Source organism: Manis javanica, chromosome 16 (assembly GCF_040802235.1).
Source record: "Manis javanica isolate MJ-LG chromosome 16, MJ_LKY, whole genome shotgun sequence".
NCBI lineage: Eukaryota > Metazoa > Chordata > Mammalia > Pholidota > Manidae > Manis > Manis javanica.
In genome coordinates this window covers 10,619,904-10,642,577 of record NC_133171.1, presented here as the reverse complement: position 1 = coordinate 10,642,577, position 22,674 = coordinate 10,619,904, and the positions used below count along the sequence as shown (strand labels likewise).

Genomic DNA, 22,674 nt, shown 5'->3' with positions numbered 1-22,674 from the left:
TGTTACAAACACAATCTAAACATTCTTTTCTTTTTCTCCTCCTTTTTCTTCCTCCTTCATTCTTTATATATTAGTATCATATTCTCTATTTTTTGTCTATCCCTTGATTGTCTTTGGGGATAGTTAATTTAATTTTGCATTTGCTTAGTAATTAGCTGTTCTCCTTTCTTTACTCTGGTTTTATTTCCTCTGATGACAGCTATTAAACCTTAGGAACACTTCCATTTATAACAGTCCTTCCAATATGGACTGCAGAGATGGTTTGTGGGAGGTAAATTCTCTCAGCTTTTGCTTACCTGGAAATTGTTTAATCCCTCCTTCAAATTTAAATGATAATCTTGCCTGATAAAGTAATCTTGGTTCCAGGCCCTTCTGCTTCATTGCATTAAATACATCATGCCACTCCCTTCTGGCCTGTAAGGTTTCTGCTGAGAGGTCTGATGTTAGCCTGATGGGCTTTTCTTTGTATGTGATCTTATTTCTCTCTCTGGCTGTTTTTAATAGTTTTTCCTTATCCTTGATCTTTTCCACTTTTATTATTATATGTCTTGGTGTTGTCTTCCTTGGGTCTCTTGTATTGGGAGATCTGTGGATCTCCATGGCCTGAGAGACTATCTCCTTCCCCAGATTGGGGAAGTTTTCAGCAATTACCTTCTCAAAGAGCTGCTTCCCTACCACTATGCCTGTCTCCACTGCCTGAACCAGTGGGCCGAGCACACAGGTATAAGCTTTTGTCCCAGAGCACCCTGATATGGATCCCTGCTTTCCACAAGCAGCTGGAATCTCAGTCTTTCCAGGAATTCTGCCTGTCTTAGCTTTCCAACCCTGTAATCATGTGAGTATCATGAAAGCACCATGAAATGTAGGTTTGTGCTCCCAGAGCAGATCTCTGGAGCTAGGTATTCAGCAGTCCCAGGCCTTCCACTCCCTCCCTGCTCTGTTTCTCTTCCTCCTGCTGGTGAGCTGGGGTGGGGGAATCACTTGGGTCCTGCCGGGCTGCAGCTTTGGTACCATTACCCTGTTCCGTGAGGTCTGCTCTTTTCTCTAGGTGTATACAGTCTGACGCAGTCCTCTTTCCTGTTGCTCTCTCAGGATTAGTTGCACCAAATATATTTTCAAATTGTATGCAGTTTTAGGAGGAAGCCTCTGTCTCACCTCTCATGCTGCCATCTTTTTGATGGTGTTCTTTGCTGCACAGAATCTTTTTAGCTTGATGTAGTCCGATGTGTTCATTTTTGCTTTTGTTTCCCTTGGTATTAAGTCCCTTTTAGAGCATACAGTGCACTCATGCTGGGCTCTGATGACTTCTTCAAAGGTTAAAGTCCAGGCCCTGCTGAAGGGCTACAGCCCACATTGTCTTTTGCCCCAGATGCAACAAACATTTTTTTAACCATTGGGCCACATCAGAGTCAGGCTTTCCTTCTAGCCAACATACCTGGGCCAGTTCATCTGCTTCATCAACTCATGGAGATGCCAGCAGCAAATGGCATCTGCTCTTTTTCGGAATTTTGACCGGAATGCAATAAGTTGGTGAGTCCATTCAAAGTACTTCCAGGGAACCCAGCCATAACTGTCTTTGGTCACATGGACATCTATCTCACAAGGTCTTGACAGGTCTATCACACTCAAGGCCTAGAAGGCCTTGACTCCCCATTTTGCAGTGATGAAAGAAAATGCACATGTCTTATCCTAGGCCCACCTGATGCTCTTTCATCCCACATAGTATAAGGGCTTTATCATTTGTGCCAAGTGTGGGATAAACACTCTCCAGTAGCCTAAAAGACCAAAAAACTCTTGCAATAGTGTGACGGTTGTGGGGGTAGGAAAAGCCTGAACTTTATCTATAATCACTGCTTCTGGGATAACTTAAGTCTTACCTGACCAGACAACCCCCAAGAATTTGACTGGCAAACCAAGTCCCTGAAACTTGGTGCTGTTCACAGCCCCTCCTTTCCCCTGTACGTGTTGCAGCAGTCTAGGTGCTGCACAATGTTTGTTGCATGCAGGACTTCTGGTAAGAAAATAAACAGTAAGCATGATACCATCAATATAATGGTACAGCTGCACCCCTGGCAGGTTCTCCCATGCTGCAAATCCTGGGCTCCAAGTCCATGGCACATGGTGGGGCTGTGGAGGTGCTCTCGTGGAAGGACAGCGACAGCCGCTGCCATCCTTCCCATGTGAAGGAAAACTGTTCCTGACTGTCCTGTGCTGTGTTTATGGAGAAGAAAGCATTAGCAAGATCCACAACATAGTATCCCTAGTTGATGATGTAGGGTATTCATGAGGGCTGCACTAGAGGGGACAGAAGCCTGCAGAGGGGTATGACTTACTCAGTTCTCTGTAACCCACAGTCATATGCCAGGAGCCATCTTAATTTTTTACTAGACACACCAGGAGACTAAAAGGGCTATGAGTAGGCTTTATAATGCCCACTTTTCCAGTTCCTAGGGGGGGTCTCCAATTTCTTTATGCCCTCCAGGGAATTTGTATTGCTTGGCATTAGTCACCCACTAATGCACAAGAAAAGCTACAAGCAGGTGCTTGGCATGTCCACTCAGAACTGCCTTTACCACACATATCTGAACTCACCTGCAGTGGTTGGCAACCATAGGCCCTGGAGGATATCAATCCCCAAAATATATTTAGGGATTGGAGAGATATACACAGTATAGTCCTTCAGGTATAGATGCCCTATTCCCAATGGGATTCAGGCTTGTTTCACTCTGATAGCCTTACCTCTGTATCCAACTATAACAGTGGGGGGGTCCCTGAAAACCGCTCAGGGTTGCCATGAATCAGTGAATATTCAGCTCCTGTGTCTACCAGAGCTGGGATGTGTTGAACATTCACTGGGTACCAATGAATTGATATTTGAACATGTGGCCTCTGGTCCCCACCTGGTTCCCCAAGGTGGGTGCCTTGACCCTCCACTCAGTAAAACTGTATAGCCCAATCACCTTCCTGTGTGGTTTCAGGTGAGGATGGCTCACTGTCTAGCAGGAAGTCTTGCAAGCTCATAGGCCAAGACTTGTGGCTTTGTCTCCATTTCTTGATCCTCAGCTGCTGGAACCGCTGCTCTGGCTTCAGTTGTTGCCACAGCTCCAATAAAATTCTATTCAACATCCCATCCAATTTCTCTCTGTCCGCTCCTGCCCCTCTCAAATCAATCCATATCTGGGTCCTTATGACTGTCACAGGGCCCTTTAAGCCCTTCCTCTCAGTAGGGGACTGCAGTCCCTTCTGTGCCTTCATCACTTCAGCTTCCCCCAAATCTGTCACAATATTGGTAACCTCATTTATTGGTTGCCTTAAGTGAGGGGCAAGAATGGCTACTAAGGGCCCAAAGAGGGTTGAGGGAGCCATTTGCAACACCATACCCTTATCCCCACCATAAACAGCTTCTCATTTGAGTCATAATTTACTGGGTTATACATGGTATTTTTCATGCCCCAATTCTGTAACACCTGTTAAAGCTTGGCATGCATCTGCCATCTAGTGGGGAAGATGGTAAGTCACCCGGATTGGGCTGTACAGTGTGGAGTGTGGCCATCAGCCATTTGAGAAGGGAATGGGTCCCGGGGATCTGGTGTACATTCTGCACTGGCTGTTGCAAGGCAGAATGAGTTGTCAGGGAAGCCCGCTTTCCCATCTCTGATTCAGACAGGAGGATACTATCCACCTGTATGTCCCAAAGGTACAGGAGCCAGGCTGATATGGATTCTGTGGGTTTCTGCTGAAACTGGAAGCCCAAAGCCACCAGCTCTGCCTGTGTCTAGGGGAACATAGAGTGCACTGTGCCCTGGAGAGGGGGCTGTACCTCTCCTGGAGGAACCTGCAGTTGCTATCTCTTTATTTACTTGATTACAGCTGGGCAGGCTTTCAATAGAGGAGGGTTGGTGTCTCCAGCACCACCTCTACCTCCTTATTCTTCTTCAGTGAACCCTCTGCCACTTCTGGAGCTGACGGCAGCTATCTTGCTCCACAGAGCATGTCCTCTGCTACATCCTTTACCTTCTCCACAGTGTCTCTCAGGCACACTATCTCAGTGTGGGGAAATGGAAGCTCCTATGGCCAAGATCCTTACCTGACCCTAAACTACTTGATTATCTAATTGGCCTACTGCTAGGCTAATGCTTGCGCATCCATAGGCAATAAGCTAATATTGACTGAGTCTTGATCTAAAGAGCTCTGCCCAGTGCCCTGGGTGGAGGCAGAGATGGAGGAGGATTGTGGACCTGCAGACAGCTGGATGCAGATGTGATTCTAGTGCTCAACCTATCGCCAGAGAATGAAGCTGGGTATAACCCTTTTACCCCAAGAATGTTTCATTGTCATTTCTTAGTCTCACTGAATCCATAGTGAACTTGTGTGGGACTGAAGCACTCAGTCAAGACAACTGGTTTAGCCAGCAGGATTCATTGTAGACCAAAGAATGGAAAAGGCTACCCTCATGGGAGGGTCACTTCAGCAGGATACCCCTATGAATGGGGAAATATTGGAGTGTCCCCCAGTGGGCATGTGATCTGAGGTGGCTTGCCTTCTACAGGACTGGACCCTGTCCCAGGACTTGAGGAAGGTGGAGCCCACACCATAATAAGGAGGTTCTTTAAGAAATAGAGTGGCCATTGGGCAGCGGGAACCGTGGTTTGGCTGTTTCTCACAGTATTAAAAAAGTCTACAGATGACAAGAATGTGCTCCTGCAAGAGACATGAGAAATGGCAGCACATGAATGTGAACTGCGAAGGTCTGCGGATTTACTGAAGAATAAAATGGCACTGATAGGAGAGGAGGCAGCACGGGAATGCAAGCCGTCAGGTGCTCCGGAGGAAGTAAAAGATTTGTTAAAAAATCTTCCCAGGGAGCTGCCCGCCTTCCATCCCTGTCCCTGGATCCCAGGCAGCCTGGTATGTAACTTTTCTCCCAGAAAGAATGCCGTCCCTTCTGGAAAGGATCTGCCTCGGTCCTGGGGCAGCAGGTCCCTCTGCGCTCTCAGAGCTGGTGGGCAGCAGGGGTGTAGCGGGGGAAGTGCAGCTCCCTGCAAGCTGGCTGTGCTCACTCTCGGATTCACTTGCTTCTTGGGGTTCTTACTGTGGGAGAACAGGGTGAGGGCAGTTAGAATGTAAAAGGAGCAGCTGTCTGGGCAGAGCACAGTCCTTTAACTCAACATCTCTTCTGCTCAAAACCCTGAAACCTCATCCTGGCCCCACTTGCCTACAATTCCCAGAGTGAACGAGACCCCTGGGAGCTGTAGTTCCTGCAAGAGGACAAGTGGTCAAGAGAAGGGCCTGAAGGGCAGCAGGGGCACAAGGCAGGGTAAGACGCACGGAGCAGAGGGGCGCTGTGCACCGTTCCCAGGAGTGCCGGCACCTGCCGTGCCCTGGGCTCTCAGCCCTGCCTTGAGCTGCCACACTCCCTGCGTGTCACAGACATGGGAGTAGAGGCTGGGCCCAAACTTGCCCACGAGGCTCAGGTCAGCCAGGTTCCCTCTAGAGTTTCAGGCTCAGCAGTTACAATCCCATTAGTTGAAAACCAGAGTCCAGGGCGTTACAGAGGAGCTGCATGATAGCTATTCAGCTGGGTCTGGAGCAGAGGTGCATCCTCTGCGGTCCTGGATTGGGCCCTGAGATCAGATCCTGACCCTCTGCCTGCCAGGTGGGGGGGGAAGCCATGTACCCTACTGAAACCCCATATTCTCTTTCCGCAAGAACAGGACTGGCTTCCCTGGTTTCCATTCTGCCATAGGCCCCCAGAAAGACAGGGGGGAGGAGGAACAGAGAATTGACTCCAGGCGGCAGAAAGTCCCCAGGCCCCCAGGTGTGCGTGTGCAGCTCAGACATGACCCAGGGCTGACTCACCAGGAGGTCTGGGCTCCTCTCAATAGTGTAAGGGTTGCCTGGTCCCTGCCTGTGCCCCTTAGGGGGCACCTTGGTATTTCAGAGCAGAAACCCCTGGCTGGTTTGCCCCTAGGGAACTAGGCTGGGTGCCTTTAATGGGCTTCGGGGGTCATGGGAAGTGGGGAGCAGCCCCTGAGTGCCCTGAGCCCAGCCCAGGCTCCTGAGAGTACGCCGTCAACCCCAGGGGAGGATCCAGCCAGACGGCTGCCCAGATGTTGGCTCAGATGCAGGCTCGTTCTCACAAGTTCCTGGGAATTCTGTTTTGGAGCGGCCTGCCATAGTTGTGATCTGAGGAAAATACCTCAGCCCTTCCTCACACAAACATATTGATGTTACTCTTGCAGTTAACAAGAACTTGAAGGTTTTTGGAAAAGGCTTTCAAAATGTAGAGAACATGGAGGAAGTTATTTGTCAATTCAGATTTGGTAACGAGAAATCCCCAGGTACGTAGGCCCTCCTTTCCTCCAGTGACAATCGTCCCACATCAGTCTGCCTCCCCACAGTGAGCCCAGCCTGGACACCTGCCAGTGACACCCAGGAATTAATCCGTTCCCAGCACCACCGCACACCTGGGAGTAGCCTTCACTGCAGCCCACGCTGGGTTTGGGGCAGGGTGTGCCCTCAGAGCTGTGTCCCCCTGTGTGTGCCCTGCCTGCACCCATTAGGGGGCACCTTGGCATTTCAGATCAGAAACCCAGGGCTGGTTTTGCCCCTAAGGAGGGAAGCAGGGCGGGTGCCTGATGTTCACTGGTAGGAGATCCAGAGAGCAGACTCAAATCCCTCCAAATGTATCTACATATTTAAACTTTATTTTGCTAAAATACTGAGAGGTTTAGATGAGTGGAGAGTTTTATGATATGATTCCAAAATTTACATGAAAGAGCAAGTGGGTTTTCCATGGAGGAAAGTCAGCCCACGCCTGCTCAGACATCTCTGAATTTCTAGTCCACAGAACCTGTGAGCATATGAAATGTTTCTGTTTTATGTCCCCAGGTCTGGGATGGTCCAGTACACAGCAGCAGATAACTGGAATGTCCCTCATTCACAAAGGACACTGGCCTGCTTTCACAACCTTCCTCTAGATCCTTCTATCCCTTGGGTGACTTCAGTGCCCCCCCCAAATAAACTTTACAGCACTCCTGTCTCCACCTCCTCACACTCAGTGATGTCCGTGTGTTGGCCCCCTCAGTACCCTCCTTCAGTTTACCAAAGGGCTGGGTTTCGTTGAAATTGTAAAGACCCTGGGATGGTTTAGGATAAGGGACAAATGAAGGCCTCATCTTACCACCCCTTCAAACTCCTGCCTGGGTTTGCCCACAGGGAGAACAGTGGGCAGAGCTGCAGTTCACAAGGTCACCATGGCAACCTATTGTCCATCATAATGGACATACCTCAGCAGGGTGGGGTAAAGGTGCATAAGTAGTGGGGCCGTCACCCCACAGCCAACCACTTGCTACTTGGACCCACAGGGCAGGTATCAGGTGGCTGCTTGCAGGTGCAAGGTATATTGATTAGAGCGTGAGTAGAGCTGACGTTGGGAGTGCCGAGGACCCTGAGCGCGGGAGGAAGCAGAGGAGGTGTGGCTAGAGGTGGCCTGTAGTTTTCTGGGATGAGACAAGAACAGCGACTCCAGGATGCTGGGGCCCACGCTCGTCATCTTCCTACTGCTGCTGCTGCCATCTCCTCTCCTGACCACCCGGAGCACCCTCCCCCGCTACCTCACCCAGGACCAAGGTCACCACCCCAGCTCCAGGCTCCAGGAGAGCCCAGCGGATGGGGAATCCTGCTGGAGCACCTACGACCTGTACTTCGTCTTGGACTCGTGAGTGGCCCACCGGCTCCAGTCAGTGCCATAGAACAGTGCTGTCCCTGGGGTCAGTTGGGTCCCCAGGCTCTGAGAGAGGGAAGCATGGACTGTCTGGTCACATGCAAGGAACAGACTCTCTGTGGCCTCCCGGAAATTCCTGGGAGCAAACTTCTCAGCAGTTAGCGCCCTCTGGGCTTCTGCTGTTGGGTTTTGTCTGTTGGCATGTTTTGTTTTGTTTTGTTTTGTTTTTCACACAGATGACTATTGTGTAAATGGGCCCCAGGGAGATGGCCAGGTGGCTTTTGGGCATCCCCAGTGTCACTACTCAGAAAGTCCTTCGCTCTCATGCTGCCAAGTGCTTTGCTTCTTTCTTGGACACCTTGGAGACCCAAGTTACAGTGTGTGTGCACCTCCAGGGCACTTTGGTTTGTCCCGAGCCCGGGGGAGCTAGGCTGTGGGATAGGCACCTGCAAGCCCTCAAAGAAGAAAGGGGGGTTGGGGTCTCTGTCTTTGGGGGAGATGACCTTGCTTCCATTGTCACCTCCTGTGTTGGGCTGGGAATAAATGCTGTGTATTCAGTGTTGACAGTGGTATGACTGTCAATATATTTAAAGGACTCTCTGGTGTCCAAGGACTTTCTTGGCCTTTCTGTCATCCTCAGAACCATCCCTGGAGGGAGAGCAGGGCAGGCCTGTAATGTGCAGTCTCCTGAAGGGGGGCAGCTCCTAGGGGCTGGAGGAAGCAGCCCAGAGGCTTGGTGGGGGGGCTGCAGGACCCAGGCCCACTGAGCTGCCTCATTCCCTCCCAGGGGGGATGGCCTCTGACTCCCCCTAGTCTCCCTGGAGCCTGCTGATGGGGGGTGCAGGCCCAGCTGAACCCGCAGAGCTGGGAGCCTCCCCTGCCACGAGGAAAGGTCCCTCCTCACTGTCTCGGGGAAGGCTCTGCGTTGCCCTGGGCAGCTCTTGCCTCCCTGACCCTCAGCACAGCCCAAGGGCTAGTGACCCCCGCCTTGGGCTTGGGTTGGGGTCTGAATGGTCCTGGGTGACTGAGAACCTCCTTGGTCCGTCTTTCTAGAGAGGGCCAGTGAGCACAAAGGGGCCTCTCAGCTCCCATGCTGTTCTAGTGCCCCTGCCTGCACGCTGGGCTCTGCTGCTGGGCCTACTCAGGCACATCTAGGCCCTGGGGTGCATGGGGAAAGGCTCAGGGTGCAGGAGGGGCATGTGTAATAATAATAATTGGGCATCATGTGCCAGGCAACGTGCCCTCCCATGTAGGCCTCCCAAACCTTAAGGCAATGGATCTTTCCTGATTTGGGGATGACGGAACTGAGGCTGAGGTGCAAGTGATTTACTCAACGTCAGCCGAGCTTATTTGCTTCCAAATGCTAGACGGTGGGAAGATACTCCCCTCTCCCCCAAGGAGGTGTGACATGGGCGTGTGAGAAAGGCACTAGAGAAACAGCTCTTTGAGCCAGGACCTCCCCACTCCTGCCCCTCTCTTCCCACTGCCTCCTTTGGCTTCTTAAATGCTGGCAGGCAGCCCTCGCCCCTCCGACCACAGCTGGCCCTCCCGGCAGCTCAGGGTGAGGAGTACAGGCCTTGCTCTGAAGGTGGAAAGGGAAGGAGAGGGAGGGGAGCCACTGAAGTCCCTTGCACCCCACTCAGGCTCCAGGGCAGGAGGTGCCACAGCACTGTGCCCCCCACCCCCCACCATGACCGTCGCCTTGACACTTGCCATTTTGGTTGGCCAGGACTAAATCCTGCCAGATTGTGCAAATGGGAGGAGCAGCTGAGGGTGCCCAAGGAAGCATTTACACACCTACTTCCCAGCCCTGGGCCACCAGTGGGGAATGTGCCCAGAGTGTTGCTGCAGTGGCCAGGCAGACCTGAAACCACGGCAACCTCAGACCCGGGGCCAGGAGCTGCGCACCCCCAGACAGGGCCTGCTGGGTGAGAAGTGCTTGGGGATGAGAACATCCTCCCTCCTGGGGCTGCTCCCTGCCCTTCCTGGGAAACAGGCAGTGGGGGGCAGCCCCAGCCCTACAGTCAGGCAGACTCCATTCACCATCAGGGAGCATTGGGCCAGTTGCTTCATCTCTCTGTGCCTCAGTGTCCCCATCTGTACAGTTGGTGTCTTCATACCCATCTCACCATGTTGCGATGAAGGGGAAGGGGAATTTGTAGGTAGTTTGCTCAGCACAACATCAGACATAGTCACGGAAAAAAAGTAAAAAGTAAACTGCCAGTTAAGCCAAAATCACACCTCCTGGGATCTCCCTGCCCCACAGGGGCCACTGACCCAGCCCAGATTCCCTGACTCAGCTTTCTTCCCATGTGCCCTCTGGGGTGGGGGATGTGTGAGCCTAATGTCTCTGCTGGGAGCCCTCCTGAGGTTCTCTGGGCGCTGTCACCATGTGATGAGTAGACCTGTTCATTCATTCTAGGCCGGGGGAAGTCAAGTGGGATCCCAAGGTGGGTGTGCCCAGTGAGAGGATAATGGAGAGTCAGAATCCAGGGGAGCACCCACATGTATGACAAAGGTGGAGGAAGAGGGGATGGCCTAGGGGTGAGAGCAGAGCTTCAAGATCCGTGCACTCCAGACATGGAGCCTGTGCAGGATGCTCATTAACCAGCACCTTGGCACCAACCCCTGTGCGACAAACTGGGCAGAAGTAGGATTAGGTGGAGCTTCCATGCAGGTCCGACAGCCTCAGCTGGCACTCAGGGTTGTCCCAAGTTGGATCAGATGTTAGGGCCGCCTGTCACTGCCTGGGGCTACCTCGGGAAAGGCGGGGTGAGAGGTTCTCAGAGAGGATGACAGCTGAAGGGGCGTCCTCAGTGAGGCATCTGGACCCAGCATGTGTGCGTCCTGCCCATCTTCCTCCCGAGTTCCGGTGAGCGGAAGGGCAGAGCTGTGCAGGCCTGGCCGATGATCTGCGCTCCCCTTTGGATGGGCCGTTCCGTGTCTTTTTTTTTCCCTTCTCAGGGCCCTTCCCATCTGTTCCTCACAGAGCAAGCCGTGGCTTCTGTGCTTCTCAGGAACAGAGGCTTCCGAAACTTGTGTAAACAATAACTCCACATTCATCCCTCCCCAACTCCTGGCAACCTCCTTTCTGTTTTCTGTATCTACAAATTTGCCTGTCCCAGACACTTCAGACACTTCCGTTGGCATTTTTTGTTTGCCTTGTTGTGTGAGGTCCACCCATGGTGTAGCAGGTATCAGATTTAAGCCTGTGTTTGTTCAGTGTTTCTTTGTGGAATCTAAGGCTTAGAGCTTCCACGTCTGACATTTTCACACTTCATGCCACTAGTTTGTCTGTAATTTCATTTTTAAATTTATCAAGGAAACGCTTGAACATAAATTTAACATGGAACACTATTACAAATACACACACACACACACACACAAAACCTTGAGGCTCTTGCCCCACACCACCCACTTCTGATCATGTTCCTCAGGGACAGCCATTTGCAAGTGTTCCAGATTGTCTTTTTTTGACATTGTGACCATGTATCTGATAATGTGTTCATACTCTAAAACATGTTTATACTCTGTCGTGTTTTTTGCTGCTTGAGGTTACATAGTCTCTGTTAACTTCTTACTGTGGAAGAAGGGAATGAACTGAGTTACATCTCAGCTCCCTCACATGATTCTGCTGTAGGCGTCTGTTCTCCCAGAATAGTTATATCACCAGGATGTTTTGGCTTCAAGGTTTAATTGTGGAGCTGTGTATGGATGCCCATCTCTCCATTCTCATTTAGGAGAGGGGCACTGAGTCATGACTGGAGCCCTGAGTGCCAGAAGCCCACGTGTCTGCTGGGTTCCCTACTGCCTCCTTGCTGGGGACTGTAGGTCCCTGTGGTTGCCTATGAGCTCTCACATTCTTGTGTTATAGAATCAAGGGTTTCCTTCAAAATTATCATAAATTAACAACTATCCCAGAGTAGATAGGTGGGTAGAAGACTCTTGTTTCCTATAAATTGTCTTTGGAGTGTCCTTTTCATTCAATGGGAAAATAGAGGAGGGGGGTAATGGGGAGGAAAATAGAAAGTGTTACCATCATTAGTTAGGCATGGAGTTGTCTTGCACTTCAATGTGGGTCTGAGAGCAAATCTCTATTTCAGTAGGTGGACAAAGTCTGCTGCTCTGCTACCCAGCAGCTGGCGACTCAGGGTCACCCTGACCTGCCAAGTGTGATGGGTAGAGGGTGGGGTTTGCGGCCACGGCTGGGTTCACATCCATGCGAGCTACTGGGATTGTGTCACATTCTATGACCTGTGGAATCCTGTTCTCTCATCTGAAAAGTGGGAATAATTGTACTACCATAGGGTTGTTCTGGAATCAGAAATCATGTATGTAAGGGCCTGATAGATATGTAGTCACTGGGGAATCTTGATGTTCGGGTCATCTATCCTTAGTTTCCTCACTATTTGCTGACGGTTTTAGATGTAGCCTGGGAGGCAGAAGGAATGGTGGGGAGGAAGAGCCAAGAGTCATGACCCACCCCCATGTTCAAGGGCTGGAAGAGGAGCAGAGAGCTGGGAATGGCAATTCCCAAGGGGAAATGGGGGACCAGGAGAGCCAGCATATCAGAATTTCTGGAGGCTTTACCGACCAATGCATCCTACCTCATTTCCTAACACTCCCGTGTAGCATGATCAACCGTCCATGTTTGCCACCCAAAGCCCCTCATCCGAGAAGTCCCTCATCCCCTACCACACAGGTCTAATTGGTCAGTTGCTGCCACTCACATTGACTAAAGTCACCACGAGGGTAACCCACTGACCTCACTCCAGGAGCTGTGGTGGCCTTTAGCTATTTCAGGAGCTGGGGGCTCTCATGGAGGAGCCTGCTAAGGGCCTGCAGGAAGTCAGGGAGGCAGAAACTACGCTCACATGATACATGCACCTCCGTCTCTGACTCATGTCTTCTTCTTTTTCAGATCACGCAGTGTAAATGACAACTGGGAGTTCACACAGGGCTTTGTGCAGGATTTGGTGAACAGATTTAAAAAGTACGGCTTTTCAGCTCTGTGTTGCGGGGTGTTTTCCTCTCTGACTGAGTATATTGCTATTTAGATGCAGTGGACATGGGACTGCCTCAGGTCCCAAAGCTCAGGGCAGTGTTCTGAACAGGAGAGAAGGACAGATCGCACTTGTTTCCTAAGATCTCTGCAGCCCTGCTTGGCTCCTTCCTGGGGGTCAGGCCTTGTTTTCAGGGGCACAGTCTTCCCAGGAGGACCTCACAGACTAGAAAATAGGCAAACTCCTTAACACTGTAACTAAACATCTGGATGTGGAGATTCTATCTAGATCTTGAAGAATGAGAAACACAGGGTAACAAGAACCATGAAGGTCATTTGATCAGTAAGGGGTCTATTTGGCTGAACATGATTAATATGGGAAGGCTGGGAGATGAAGCGAGAGGTCCACTTGTGGCCAAGGCAAAAGAGGCCAATAATGCCAGGAAGCAGGGCCTGGATTTCCTGCTGTGAGCCATACGGAGCTCTAGGTGATGCGTGATCAGAGGGGCTGGTGGGACTCCAGAAAGACAGGACTCCAGCTGCACTCCAGGCAGAGAAGCCTCATAATTGTGGGCAAGAGCCAGGACCAGTGGGGAGCTCATACAGGGACCTGTGGGAACAATGTGACTAAAGGATAATGAGGGCCAGGTGATCAGAAGAGAGGGGCCAGAAGGTGAAAAGGGAGGGGAGAATATGAATGGCTGATGAGGGAGGATAATTTCTTTGAGATGAGGGGAGGGAGGTGGGGAAGATCGTCCAGGGAGGAGGAGAAGTGAAAGTACAGAGAATTTGACAGGAGAGGAGAGGCCAGCTTGGGAGGGCCCTCGTGCAAGAGTATGTAGCTGTCTATCCCCTTGTGCATGCAGCTGCCCTGTGCAGAGGCAGAGAGAGCAGACTTTGGGGATTGGGGTCTACAGGGTGCTATGCTGCACTCTGACAAGAGGGCTGCATGCCTTACAGGCCTCATAATCCTTCACGGAAGTGATGAGAACTTCTGAAGTCCAGGAAATGGACTCCACACTAAAAAAGACAGAATAGAGAACAGGGAACTTGGTGGGCACCCCCTCCCTGTTGCGTGTCAGCATCACTTCCAGTCTGTGTGTATAGTTGCTCACAAGCCCATGTTTCCTCCCAAGCCCCACACAGCGTATGTCGTTCGTTACCTACTCGACACACGGCCACATCAATATGCAGCTGACCTCGAACAGGTAAGTGTTTCATTGATCCCCTAAAGCAGACCCAGCGATCAGGCCACAGGGAGGGCCAGAGAGGAGAGGGGGCCCCTGAGCCCGCACCGAGGAGCCCACTGGTGTGCAGGCACGGCTGTCCTGGATCCTCCCCTCACTGCCCACCCTGACCTTCAGGCCAGGCCCCCGGGTCCCCGCTGCCGCCTCTGCACTGGCACTGGCTGGACCCTGTGCTAGTAGATGGCCTCCTCCCCTCCGAGCCCAGCCCTCCACCGGACCTGAGTGCTTCCCTCTGTGTTCCACCCTTTCCCTAGAGCAGGCTGACTGTGAAGATTCCCAGATCAGGTGGAGCAGATGTGGGGGGCCTTCAGGGACATAGCCTGGCACCTGCTGTTGTGTGTCACTTTCTGTCCTGGGCCGCTGGGGAAAGGGGCAGACAGTCAGAACTAGGGAGAAAGGGATGGGTGTCATCCAAGTGTGGGTGCTTCAGTGGAGGGGAGCATGTTCCCCCTGAGTCTAGTCAGGTGAGCCCAGAAGTGGGTCCTGAACACCAGACAGACAGGGTGCTGGAGGAAGGCACCATGAGCCTGCATCCCAGGAGGGTCTAGGTGGGAGATGGACGTTATGGAGCTTCTGAGTAGCAGGGAGGTTAGATTCTCATGGAGGAAAATGACTGGAACCCCCCTGAGAGTGGGAGGAGCACCAGGCAGAGCCCAAGGTCCCTGCACTGGAGGGTCCCAGGGCTGGTGGACAGGAGGGGCCAGTGGTGAGCATGGCGACCTTTCCAAGCTCTGCCTTAAGTGTGGGAGTACAGTGTGCCCTCTCCAGGGCCCCCAGGGGGGCGGTCGTGCTGCCAGTCACACTCTGATGGAATCACAGTTGGGATCTCCCCGTACTCACCATGGACAGTCAGGGTGTACCCCTGGGGGAGGCCCCCAGTTCTGCATGGCTTAGACAGAGCTGAGCACAGAGAAGACCAGGCCTTACCTATGGGGCTAGAAAGCAGCATCCCCTCGCCACCCTGCTCACTGGATAGGGGACTAGGAAGGTGGGAACTAGGCCAGCCAATGCCAAAGGCACAGGACAGAGGACCGGGACAGGGCTCTTTGATTTGGCCTCTCCCGTCCCGGCAGGGCTGCATGTACAGATGGACAAAGACAGCCGGGGGCTGGTTGTAAGAGGCAACCCCTCATTCCATCTCCCACCTGCTCGGATTTTTTTTTTTCAGAGAAAAAATAAACACTTCTCTTGTCAAATTGCTCGATGTGCTGCCTACAGGAGCCCTAAATATGCAGCATGGATTGAAAAAGGTATGGACTCTAGATTTCTGAGATGTGGCTCTACTTTATCAAGTTCTCAGAGGGTCATCATTGGGTCATCTCACTGTCCCCACGACACACATTTTCCTTCATTTTGTTGCAGGCCAATGAGCAGATCGAAAGAACACGTGCTGCAGGTAAGTGAGCTGCTTCCTGCCTTCCTGGTGACGGTGTCCGGGGAAAGAGCCAGGCCTGGGCCTCAGTGAGGTCAGTGCAGAGCATCCCAGGCCGCATCCACGCTCTGACTCCTGGAGGCAGCTGCTTGCCCTCTCTGAGCGGCAGCCTCCTGCTCTGAGCAGTGGGGATGAAGGCCACCCTGTGATGTTCTGCAGCACAGCAAGGGGTCGCGTGTGTGACGTCATGGTTCCTAAGAAATAGGAGACGCTGGCCCTGGAGCTGGGCTGCATGAAGAGGAAAGGGGGAAACCCGAGGGCCCTAGAGCAGTGGGGCTTCAGTGTAAGAAGGGAGCCTGACCTTCCCCCTTGCTGGGCACACGCTCCTCCCTGACTCCTCCCTCCAGCTCCCTCCCTTGGGCTGATGCTCCTGCTCTGGGCCTCCTGTAGCGCCAATGACTGTGCCTGTCCCAGAAACCTCTTCATCTTGGCTGTAGGGTCTAGGAAAGATGTGTGGCCCAGGGAGAGGCATTGAGCTGGGGAGGGGGTCTACTGCTCACCTGCCTCTGACCTCAAGCCCTGAGCCTGGGTCTACAGGTGCCCGCGGGAGAGCTGTGGGTGAGGCCCAGAGCTGGAGCAGGCCCGCATGGACCTGCGGGAGTCTTGCACAGTGGGTGTGCCCACTCCTGCTTTTGCTCACCTGGAAGGCTGATGCTTATCCTGTGAAATTGCTGGAGTTGCCTTTCAGGGCCAAGGTTGTACTGTCTGGTAGAAGTGACAGTTCTGTAAGAAGAACCCTAAGCTGGGCTTAGCCTCCTCACCTGCAAAGTGGGTCCCGGGCTAGGGGCCCTTCTTGTTGCATGATAAGCTGCAAAGCCTTCCAGGCATGTGGGTGGCAGGTGCTCAGGTCGGGGTGGCCTCTTCCCCATCCCCCAGGAGGGTGAGGTGTGGCGAGCAGTGCTCAGGTCCTGGAAGCCTGTGGCCATTGCTCTCATTGACCCAGTCACTCCCTGCCTGTCCCACAGGAGCGAAGGTACCCAGCCTCATCATCGTGCTGACAGGTGGAGAACTGCTGCCAGAATCGTTCGCAGAGACACAAGTTGAAGTGAGTCAAGCCCATTGTTACCAGCTTTTTGGTCCACATATTTGGACCAAATTTATTATACCCAACACTTCCTCTATCTCAGGCTGCAAAATCCAAGCAGTTGGGGGCAACTCTGTATTTCGTGGGTGTGCAAGATTATCAGCTGTCCCAGGTAATACTGAGCAGGTAATGAGGGGTCACTTGTGAGCCTAGCTGGGGAAAGCTTCAAAGATGGCGTCTCCCAGGGTCACCCAGAAGATGGGCCTCTACCCACCAAGAAGTGCCTGGGGAGTGAGGTTGGGGCCCTCTCCGTGAAGGCTGGGCCCAGGGAGTTGAAAGATATGCAAGGTGGCCATTCAGAATGAATAACAAGTGCTGTGTAAGACCTGCCCAGCAGAGGTGAGGGTAGAAGAGCTTTCCCTCCCCTGAGGGTGGGCTGCTGGCATGTGCCAGGGTCTAGCCCCCGGTGTCTGTCTCCTGGGATGGGGACCTCTGGGTCTTCACCCCTGGCTGTGGGCCCAGGCTGTCTCCTCTCCCTTTCAGCTACTGGATATTGCTGGCGAAGAGGGTCATGTGTTTGGAGTGGACACTGGATACAGCGGACTCAAAGACATCGTTGACCCAGTGAGTGGAGGAGGGGGATGAAGGGGGCTGCATACCATGCCCCCGCCGGTCCTTCCCATGACCCTGCCACTCCTCTCTCTCTATTTCAGCTCCTAGCGAGGTCTTGTGTGCAGATTACATCTGTGGATCTCTCCTCTATCTGCGCTAGAGGTAATAACTGTTCGCTGTTGTAAACGCAGGAGTGTGTGTGTGTGTGTTTTGTGCATGTGCCATGTGTGTGGTGGGAGTGGTGTACGTGGTTCCAGTCTGTGCGGTGTGTTTGGGCACACCGTGTGTGTGTGTGGCGCATGTAGTGTGAATGTGTATAATGTGCTGTGTGTACGTGTATGTGGTGTCTGTGGGGGGATTGTGGTTTGGAATGTGCGTTGGGTCCATAGAACGTTTGTGTCAGGTATGTATGTAAGTCTGTGTGAGGTACGGGTGCCTGGGGTGTGCTGGGGATGGGCATGTGATGGCATTTTTGCCCAGGTTTGTAATGGGCCCCCTAGAGGCTGAAATCCAGAGTCCAGGGCGTTACAGAGGAGCTGCGTGATAGCTATTCAGCTGGGTCTGGAGCAGAGGTGCATCCTCTGCGGTCCTGGATTGGGCCCTGAGATCAGATCCTGACCCTCTGCCTGCCAGGTGGGGGGGGAAGCCACGTACCCTACTGAAACCCAATATTCTCTTTCCGCAAGAACAGGCCTGGCTTCCCTGGTTTCCATTCTGCCATAGGCCCCCAGAAAGACAGGGGGAGGAGGAATAGAGAATTGACTCCAGGCGGCAGAAAGTCCCCAGGCCCCCAGGCGTGCCTGTGCAGCTCAGACATGACCCAGGGCTGACTCACCAGGAGGTCTGGGCTCCTCTCAATTGTGTAAGGGTTGCCTGGTCCCTGCCTGTGCTCCTTAGGGGGCACCTTGGTATTTCAGAGCAGAAACCCCTGGCTGGTTTGCCCCTAGGGAACTAGGCTGGGTGCCTTTAATGGGCTTCGGGGGTCATGGGAAGTGGGGAGGGGCCCCCAAGGCTAGGCCCAGCCCAGGCTCCTGTGACTAGACCCTCAGTGACCAAAAGGAGAGGATTTGGCCAGGGGGTTGCCCAGATGTGGGTTCAGCTACAGCTGCAGCCTCCCAAGAGTTCATGGGGATTCTGTTTTGGGGGCGGCCTGCCATAGCTGTGGTCTGAGGAGGATAACTCAGCGCTTCCTCACAGAGACATTTGGATATTACTCTTGCAGGTAACAATGAAGTCAAGGTTATTGGAAACGGTTTTGAAAACACAGACAAAGATCAAGTTATCTGTCAATTTCGAATTGGAAAGAGAACCATCCGTAAGTAGCCCCTCCTTTCCTCCAGTGACAGCTGTGCCACAGCAAGCCAAGCCTTCACCCGTGCTGACCATTCGCTATGTACACACTGAAAACAAGTGACATGGACAGTGGAAGGGGTAACTGTTTGGGAGCCTGGGCACCTGCCGCTCGTGCCCAGGACTGAATTGATCCCCAGCACCATCGCACCCCTGGGAGCAGCCTCTCCTGCAGCCCTGGCTGGCTGTGGGGTGGGGTGCTCCCTAAGAGCTGCATGCCCCTCCCTTTCCTGGGCTCTCATGTCCCTTGAGAGGCAAGGATTCATGTCCATTAGTCTGTGGGAGGGAAGTCGAGGCAGCCCCAGGGCTCTGAGTCTCGGCCAGTCTCCCAGGATGGTGTGTTCACTTGAGATTGAAAGATGATGCCATAAAAAATCCTAAAGTATCCACTCCAAAACTACTAGAGCTAATATCTGAATTCAGCAAAGTTGTAAGATTCAAAATTAATACACAGAAATCTGTTACATTCCTAATCACTAATGATGAACTAGCAGAAAGAGAAATCAGGAAAACAATCCCACTCACAATTGCATCAAAAAGAATAAAATACCTAGAAATAAACCTAACCAAGGAAGTGAAAGACCTATACCCTGAAAACTACAAGACACTCTTAAGAGAAATTAAAGAGGACACTAATAATTGGGAATTCATCCCATGTGTGTAATATTGGTTTGAAAACTCCTTTCCAGTCAGTCATGCCTGTCCAGGCCACTCTGCATGATGGTGCACATCCAATGAGAAAGTCAGTTTGCACCTCTTTGGGGATTTTTTCCCCATTCAATCCTAACCATTCCACACCCAGACACCAATCCTCTCCCCTGACCATACTTAGCATTTAGTGTTCATCATGAGCTCCAACAAAGGGGTAAGAATGTTCAGAAGGTTGTAGCTAACCTGACAGTCGAGTCAGCAGCCTGGCACTTGGTGTGAGGTAGGTGCTCTGAGGAAGGCAGAGAACAGAAGCCGACATCTGCCAAATGGTGAGCTCTGCTTGCCAAAGGCCACAGGAGGGGAGACGCGGATGTGGGGACATGTCCATTCACATTATTTGCATGTAAATTTCTTCCAGGAAAAAAGGCAGTGTCTGTGCAAGATACCTCCGTTACGTGCCCAGGACCGAAGATAAACAATCCGGGCCAGTAAGTGAAAAGCTCAGGGAAGAGTGGTCAGTTTTTGGCACTATGACCAGCATGCGGGATGCCTCCTCTGGCGGAGCTGCTCACACCTGTTCTGGGAGGGCTCAGGGCTTCCTCTGCCCCCTCCTGTGCAGGTGGTCCCCTGAGGGGCTGTGATCCCCTGTCACCCAGGTTCTATCAAGGAGGGCAGGATGCAGGAGGTGACAGGCCCCAGGGATGGTCCCTTTGGCCCAGGAAGCCTTTCAGGGCCAAGCCAGCACACTGTGTCATAGAAAAGAGTTTGGAAGGTGACACCAAACAGCCAGCCTGGCCACAGAGCCCATGGCCACGAGGGCATCTGGGCCATGCAGGGCTCCTCGGCCCGCTCAGCCTTCATTGCAGAGGGTGACCTCATCTCGCCTGGGCTGGGCTCTCCTGTCCCATGCTGCCTCCTACACGGTGTCCTGAATGCCTACTGATCAGAGCCATCACAACGAGGACCACTGTGGGGCTGCAGGTTGAGCCAAGTGCACGCACTGTGCCATCTGGGCTGCTGGTCACCGTCTGCCCTTTCTGTGCCTTAGGGCCATCTTCATGGATATCAGCCTGGATAATGGCCTCACCTTCTTCAAGACGGGTTTAGATGTCAGCAGGAGGAGCTGTGTGACTTCCAGGGTAAGACTGCTGCCTCCCTCTGGGACTATGCTCTCCATTCACTGGACGGAGACACACACACACTGGAAAGCAAAAGGCAGGAACAGTGTTCAGGGCCGGCCCAGCAAGCAGCTTGTGCAGCTGGGCACCTTTGCAGCACGTCACAGCCACTGAAGCCCCAGAGCCCTTCCCTGGGGAGCGGTGCCCCCACTCAGGCTTCAAAAGTGCCCTGGGGGTACCTCTGTGAAAGTGTCTGGGGCCGCGCAGCTCCTCTGCCCTGTTACAAGCCCAGGGTCCCTGAAGGCACATGGCACCGACCACTTGGAGCTCCAAGCGGACTCCGGGACAGTGCTGAGAGCAGCCCCCTGACTCCCACCTTGCCACCTCCCTGGCCTGGTTCTCCTGGTGGGGAGTTCAGAGCTCCCTCTGGGTCTGGCTTAGGTGAGGGGTGGAGGCTGGAGGCTGTGTGCAGGGAGCTAGAGTCCAAGCCCTCGAACTGGGGTCCCAGACCCAGGAGCCCTGGAGGCTGGGACCACCTGTGGCCCTGCATAGTCGAGGTGAATTTCCACTGCACTGGTGCTCCAGCCCAGCTGTGGGTACAGCCCTGAGCCCAGTTGTGACCATCATAGCCCCTGCCCCCAAGCCTGGCTTCCAACAGCACTGACACTCCTGGGCATGTCTGTTTATACTTATCCCTGGATGTCTGCTCACAGATCAGCAGACAGAACTGACCCATTTGCCCATCAGGAGTCCCACCCGGTGACAACCGCCCTTCAACAGGCACATTGGGAAAAGAACTCAGGAGCCAACTGGTGTCTACTCCCAGCACAGTGGCTTCTCCCCCAGGCCTGGCCTGGCCTCTCCTCTCCTTGGCCCTGCCTCCTGGGCACTGAGTCAATCTCACCCTGTCCCTTTCCCACTTCTCTGAGCATCTCACTTGGTTGAACTCAGGACTTGCAGCACCTGACTGCACAGATGCAGTGAGCTTCTCCTTGCTATGACTAACAACCGGACAGGAGCCCCCATTTCTTATGGGCCTGCCCTGTACCAGGACGGGCTATGAACTCTGAACCTCACAGGTGTCCCCTCACTTGCTCCCGCAGATGGGGAAGTGCAGGTTCAGAGGGGCTGAGCGTCTCTGTGGAAGGGGGCAGGGAGGGCGAGGCTATGCGGACACAGACCCAGGGTGCTGCCCTGATCCTGCAGTCCCCCTTCATCCCGGCCCCAGCAGCCCCCCTGCACCCCCTGTGTGCCTTCACTGGTGTGCTCCTCCCCAGGCCCCTGTGCTGTCAGCCCAGGCGTGCAGTGGGGGCTGCCTGTGGCCCAGCACGGAGGATACTGGACTCCCTGATGGGGCCCTGGGGCAGAGCTTCTGAGCGGGGTCTGTGCCCCAGGGCTCTTCAGGGGCCCTCAGCGTCCAGCCCTGGGCTCCTAGTCCTGTTGTACCCTCTCAGAGTGGGGCAATCTGAGTGTAAGGGGGAAAGGGGGATTTGGAGGTGTGGGGTGGTATGCCAAGTGACAGGCACCACAGGAAGCCGCCCAGGTGCGTGAGGACTTAACACGTGTGCTTTCTTCAGGAGGGGACCCCACCTGCCCTACTGAATGCCATACCACCAGCTGCCCAACAACGTGCCATTCTGATTGCCGAGCTGGAAGTCACACAGGATATTTCCCTGGATGAACAGTCTTCCCTTCAAGTTTTCTTCACTACCATCTCTCTCTACTGCTCTGTGTCTCTCGGGATTCTGCTCTTTTTTCTGCTGCTGTGTTGTTGTCTCTGCTGACTGCATTAAATGTGTGGGTGACTCCTGACTGCACAGTCCTATAGCCCAGGCCCTCCCCAGCACCCCCAAAGTATCGGGACTCCTGGCTGCCCCAGGATTCCGCCTGTGGGAAGGTTCCTGTCAGTTCCGAGGTCATCACCTGAGCACGTGGAGGCTCAGAGCTGCCCTCCCATTCCTGGGCGCACAGCTGGCCTCTAAGGGACTTTGTGCCTCAGGCTTGCCTCAGAGAGGGGACCTGTGAGCTGCCCTCCCCCCGAGGAGAAGTGACCCCAGGCCCAGACTCAGGCTTCTGAAGGACTGAAAGGGGAGAGACCTCTACTGTGGATTGGAGGAAAACAGAGACCCTGCATGGGCAACAGTGGCCCCAAAGGGAGGGCCAGGCACTCCAGGATTCCTCTCCGCTCCAGCAGCTGTGCCTTTAAAAACAGACATGGCCTCTGCCCATCTCTAGAGCCCTGTCCTGCACCAGGGTGTGCTGGGCCCCATGCTGGACAGGGGACAGAAATGAAGTGGCCCCATTCCTGCCATGGCAGCTCCAGGTCTGGTGTGTTGACGGGTCTTGGTTCCTGGGGTACTGGGGGAAAATGGCACCTTCATGGCTTATGGCCTGTGTCCTGCCTAACCAGAGCAACAGCAAAGCCAGAGACAGCCCCTGGGAAGGGCGGGCACAGAGGCCTGGCTAGCCCAGCTCCCAAGGACAGGTGTGGGGAGCCCTGCGGGAGGAAGGA

At 53.4% G+C, this 22,674-nt stretch overlaps 1 protein-coding gene across 5 annotated transcripts in view; it reads left to right on the top strand.

Annotated features, from left to right (window-relative positions):
• Positions 1–21,974, top strand: part of LOC118971566 (anthrax toxin receptor-like) — a 30,693-nt gene extending 8,719 nt beyond the window's left edge. Inside the window, exons 2-16 of one of the 5 annotated variants that reach the window (XM_073224515.1) lie at positions 4,550–4,908; positions 6,243–6,341; positions 6,892–7,720; positions 12,648–12,719; positions 13,865–13,936; positions 15,144–15,225; positions 15,338–15,371; positions 16,373–16,452; positions 16,535–16,603; positions 16,975–17,055; positions 17,145–17,205; positions 18,266–18,358; positions 19,463–19,532; positions 20,093–20,183; positions 21,740–21,974. In XM_073224515.1, the coding sequence (XP_073080616.1) occupies positions 7,533–7,720; positions 12,648–12,719; positions 13,865–13,936; positions 15,144–15,225; positions 15,338–15,371; positions 16,373–16,452; positions 16,535–16,603; positions 16,975–17,055; positions 17,145–17,205; positions 18,266–18,358; positions 19,463–19,532; positions 20,093–20,183; positions 21,740–21,946 (1,200 nt within the window). In that variant the 5' untranslated portion in view covers positions 4,550–4,908; positions 6,243–6,341; positions 6,892–7,532 and the 3' untranslated portion in view covers positions 21,947–21,974. The remainder of the gene's footprint in view (positions 1–4,549; positions 4,909–6,242; positions 6,342–6,891; positions 7,721–12,647; positions 12,720–13,864; positions 13,937–15,143; positions 15,226–15,337; positions 15,372–16,372; positions 16,453–16,534; positions 16,604–16,974; positions 17,056–17,144; positions 17,206–18,265; positions 18,359–19,462; positions 19,533–20,092; positions 20,184–21,739) is intronic. The other 4 variants (XM_073224518.1, XM_073224516.1, XM_073224517.1 and 1 more) reach the window with 4 other exon arrangements.
• Positions 21,975–22,674: the final 700 nt, after the last annotated feature.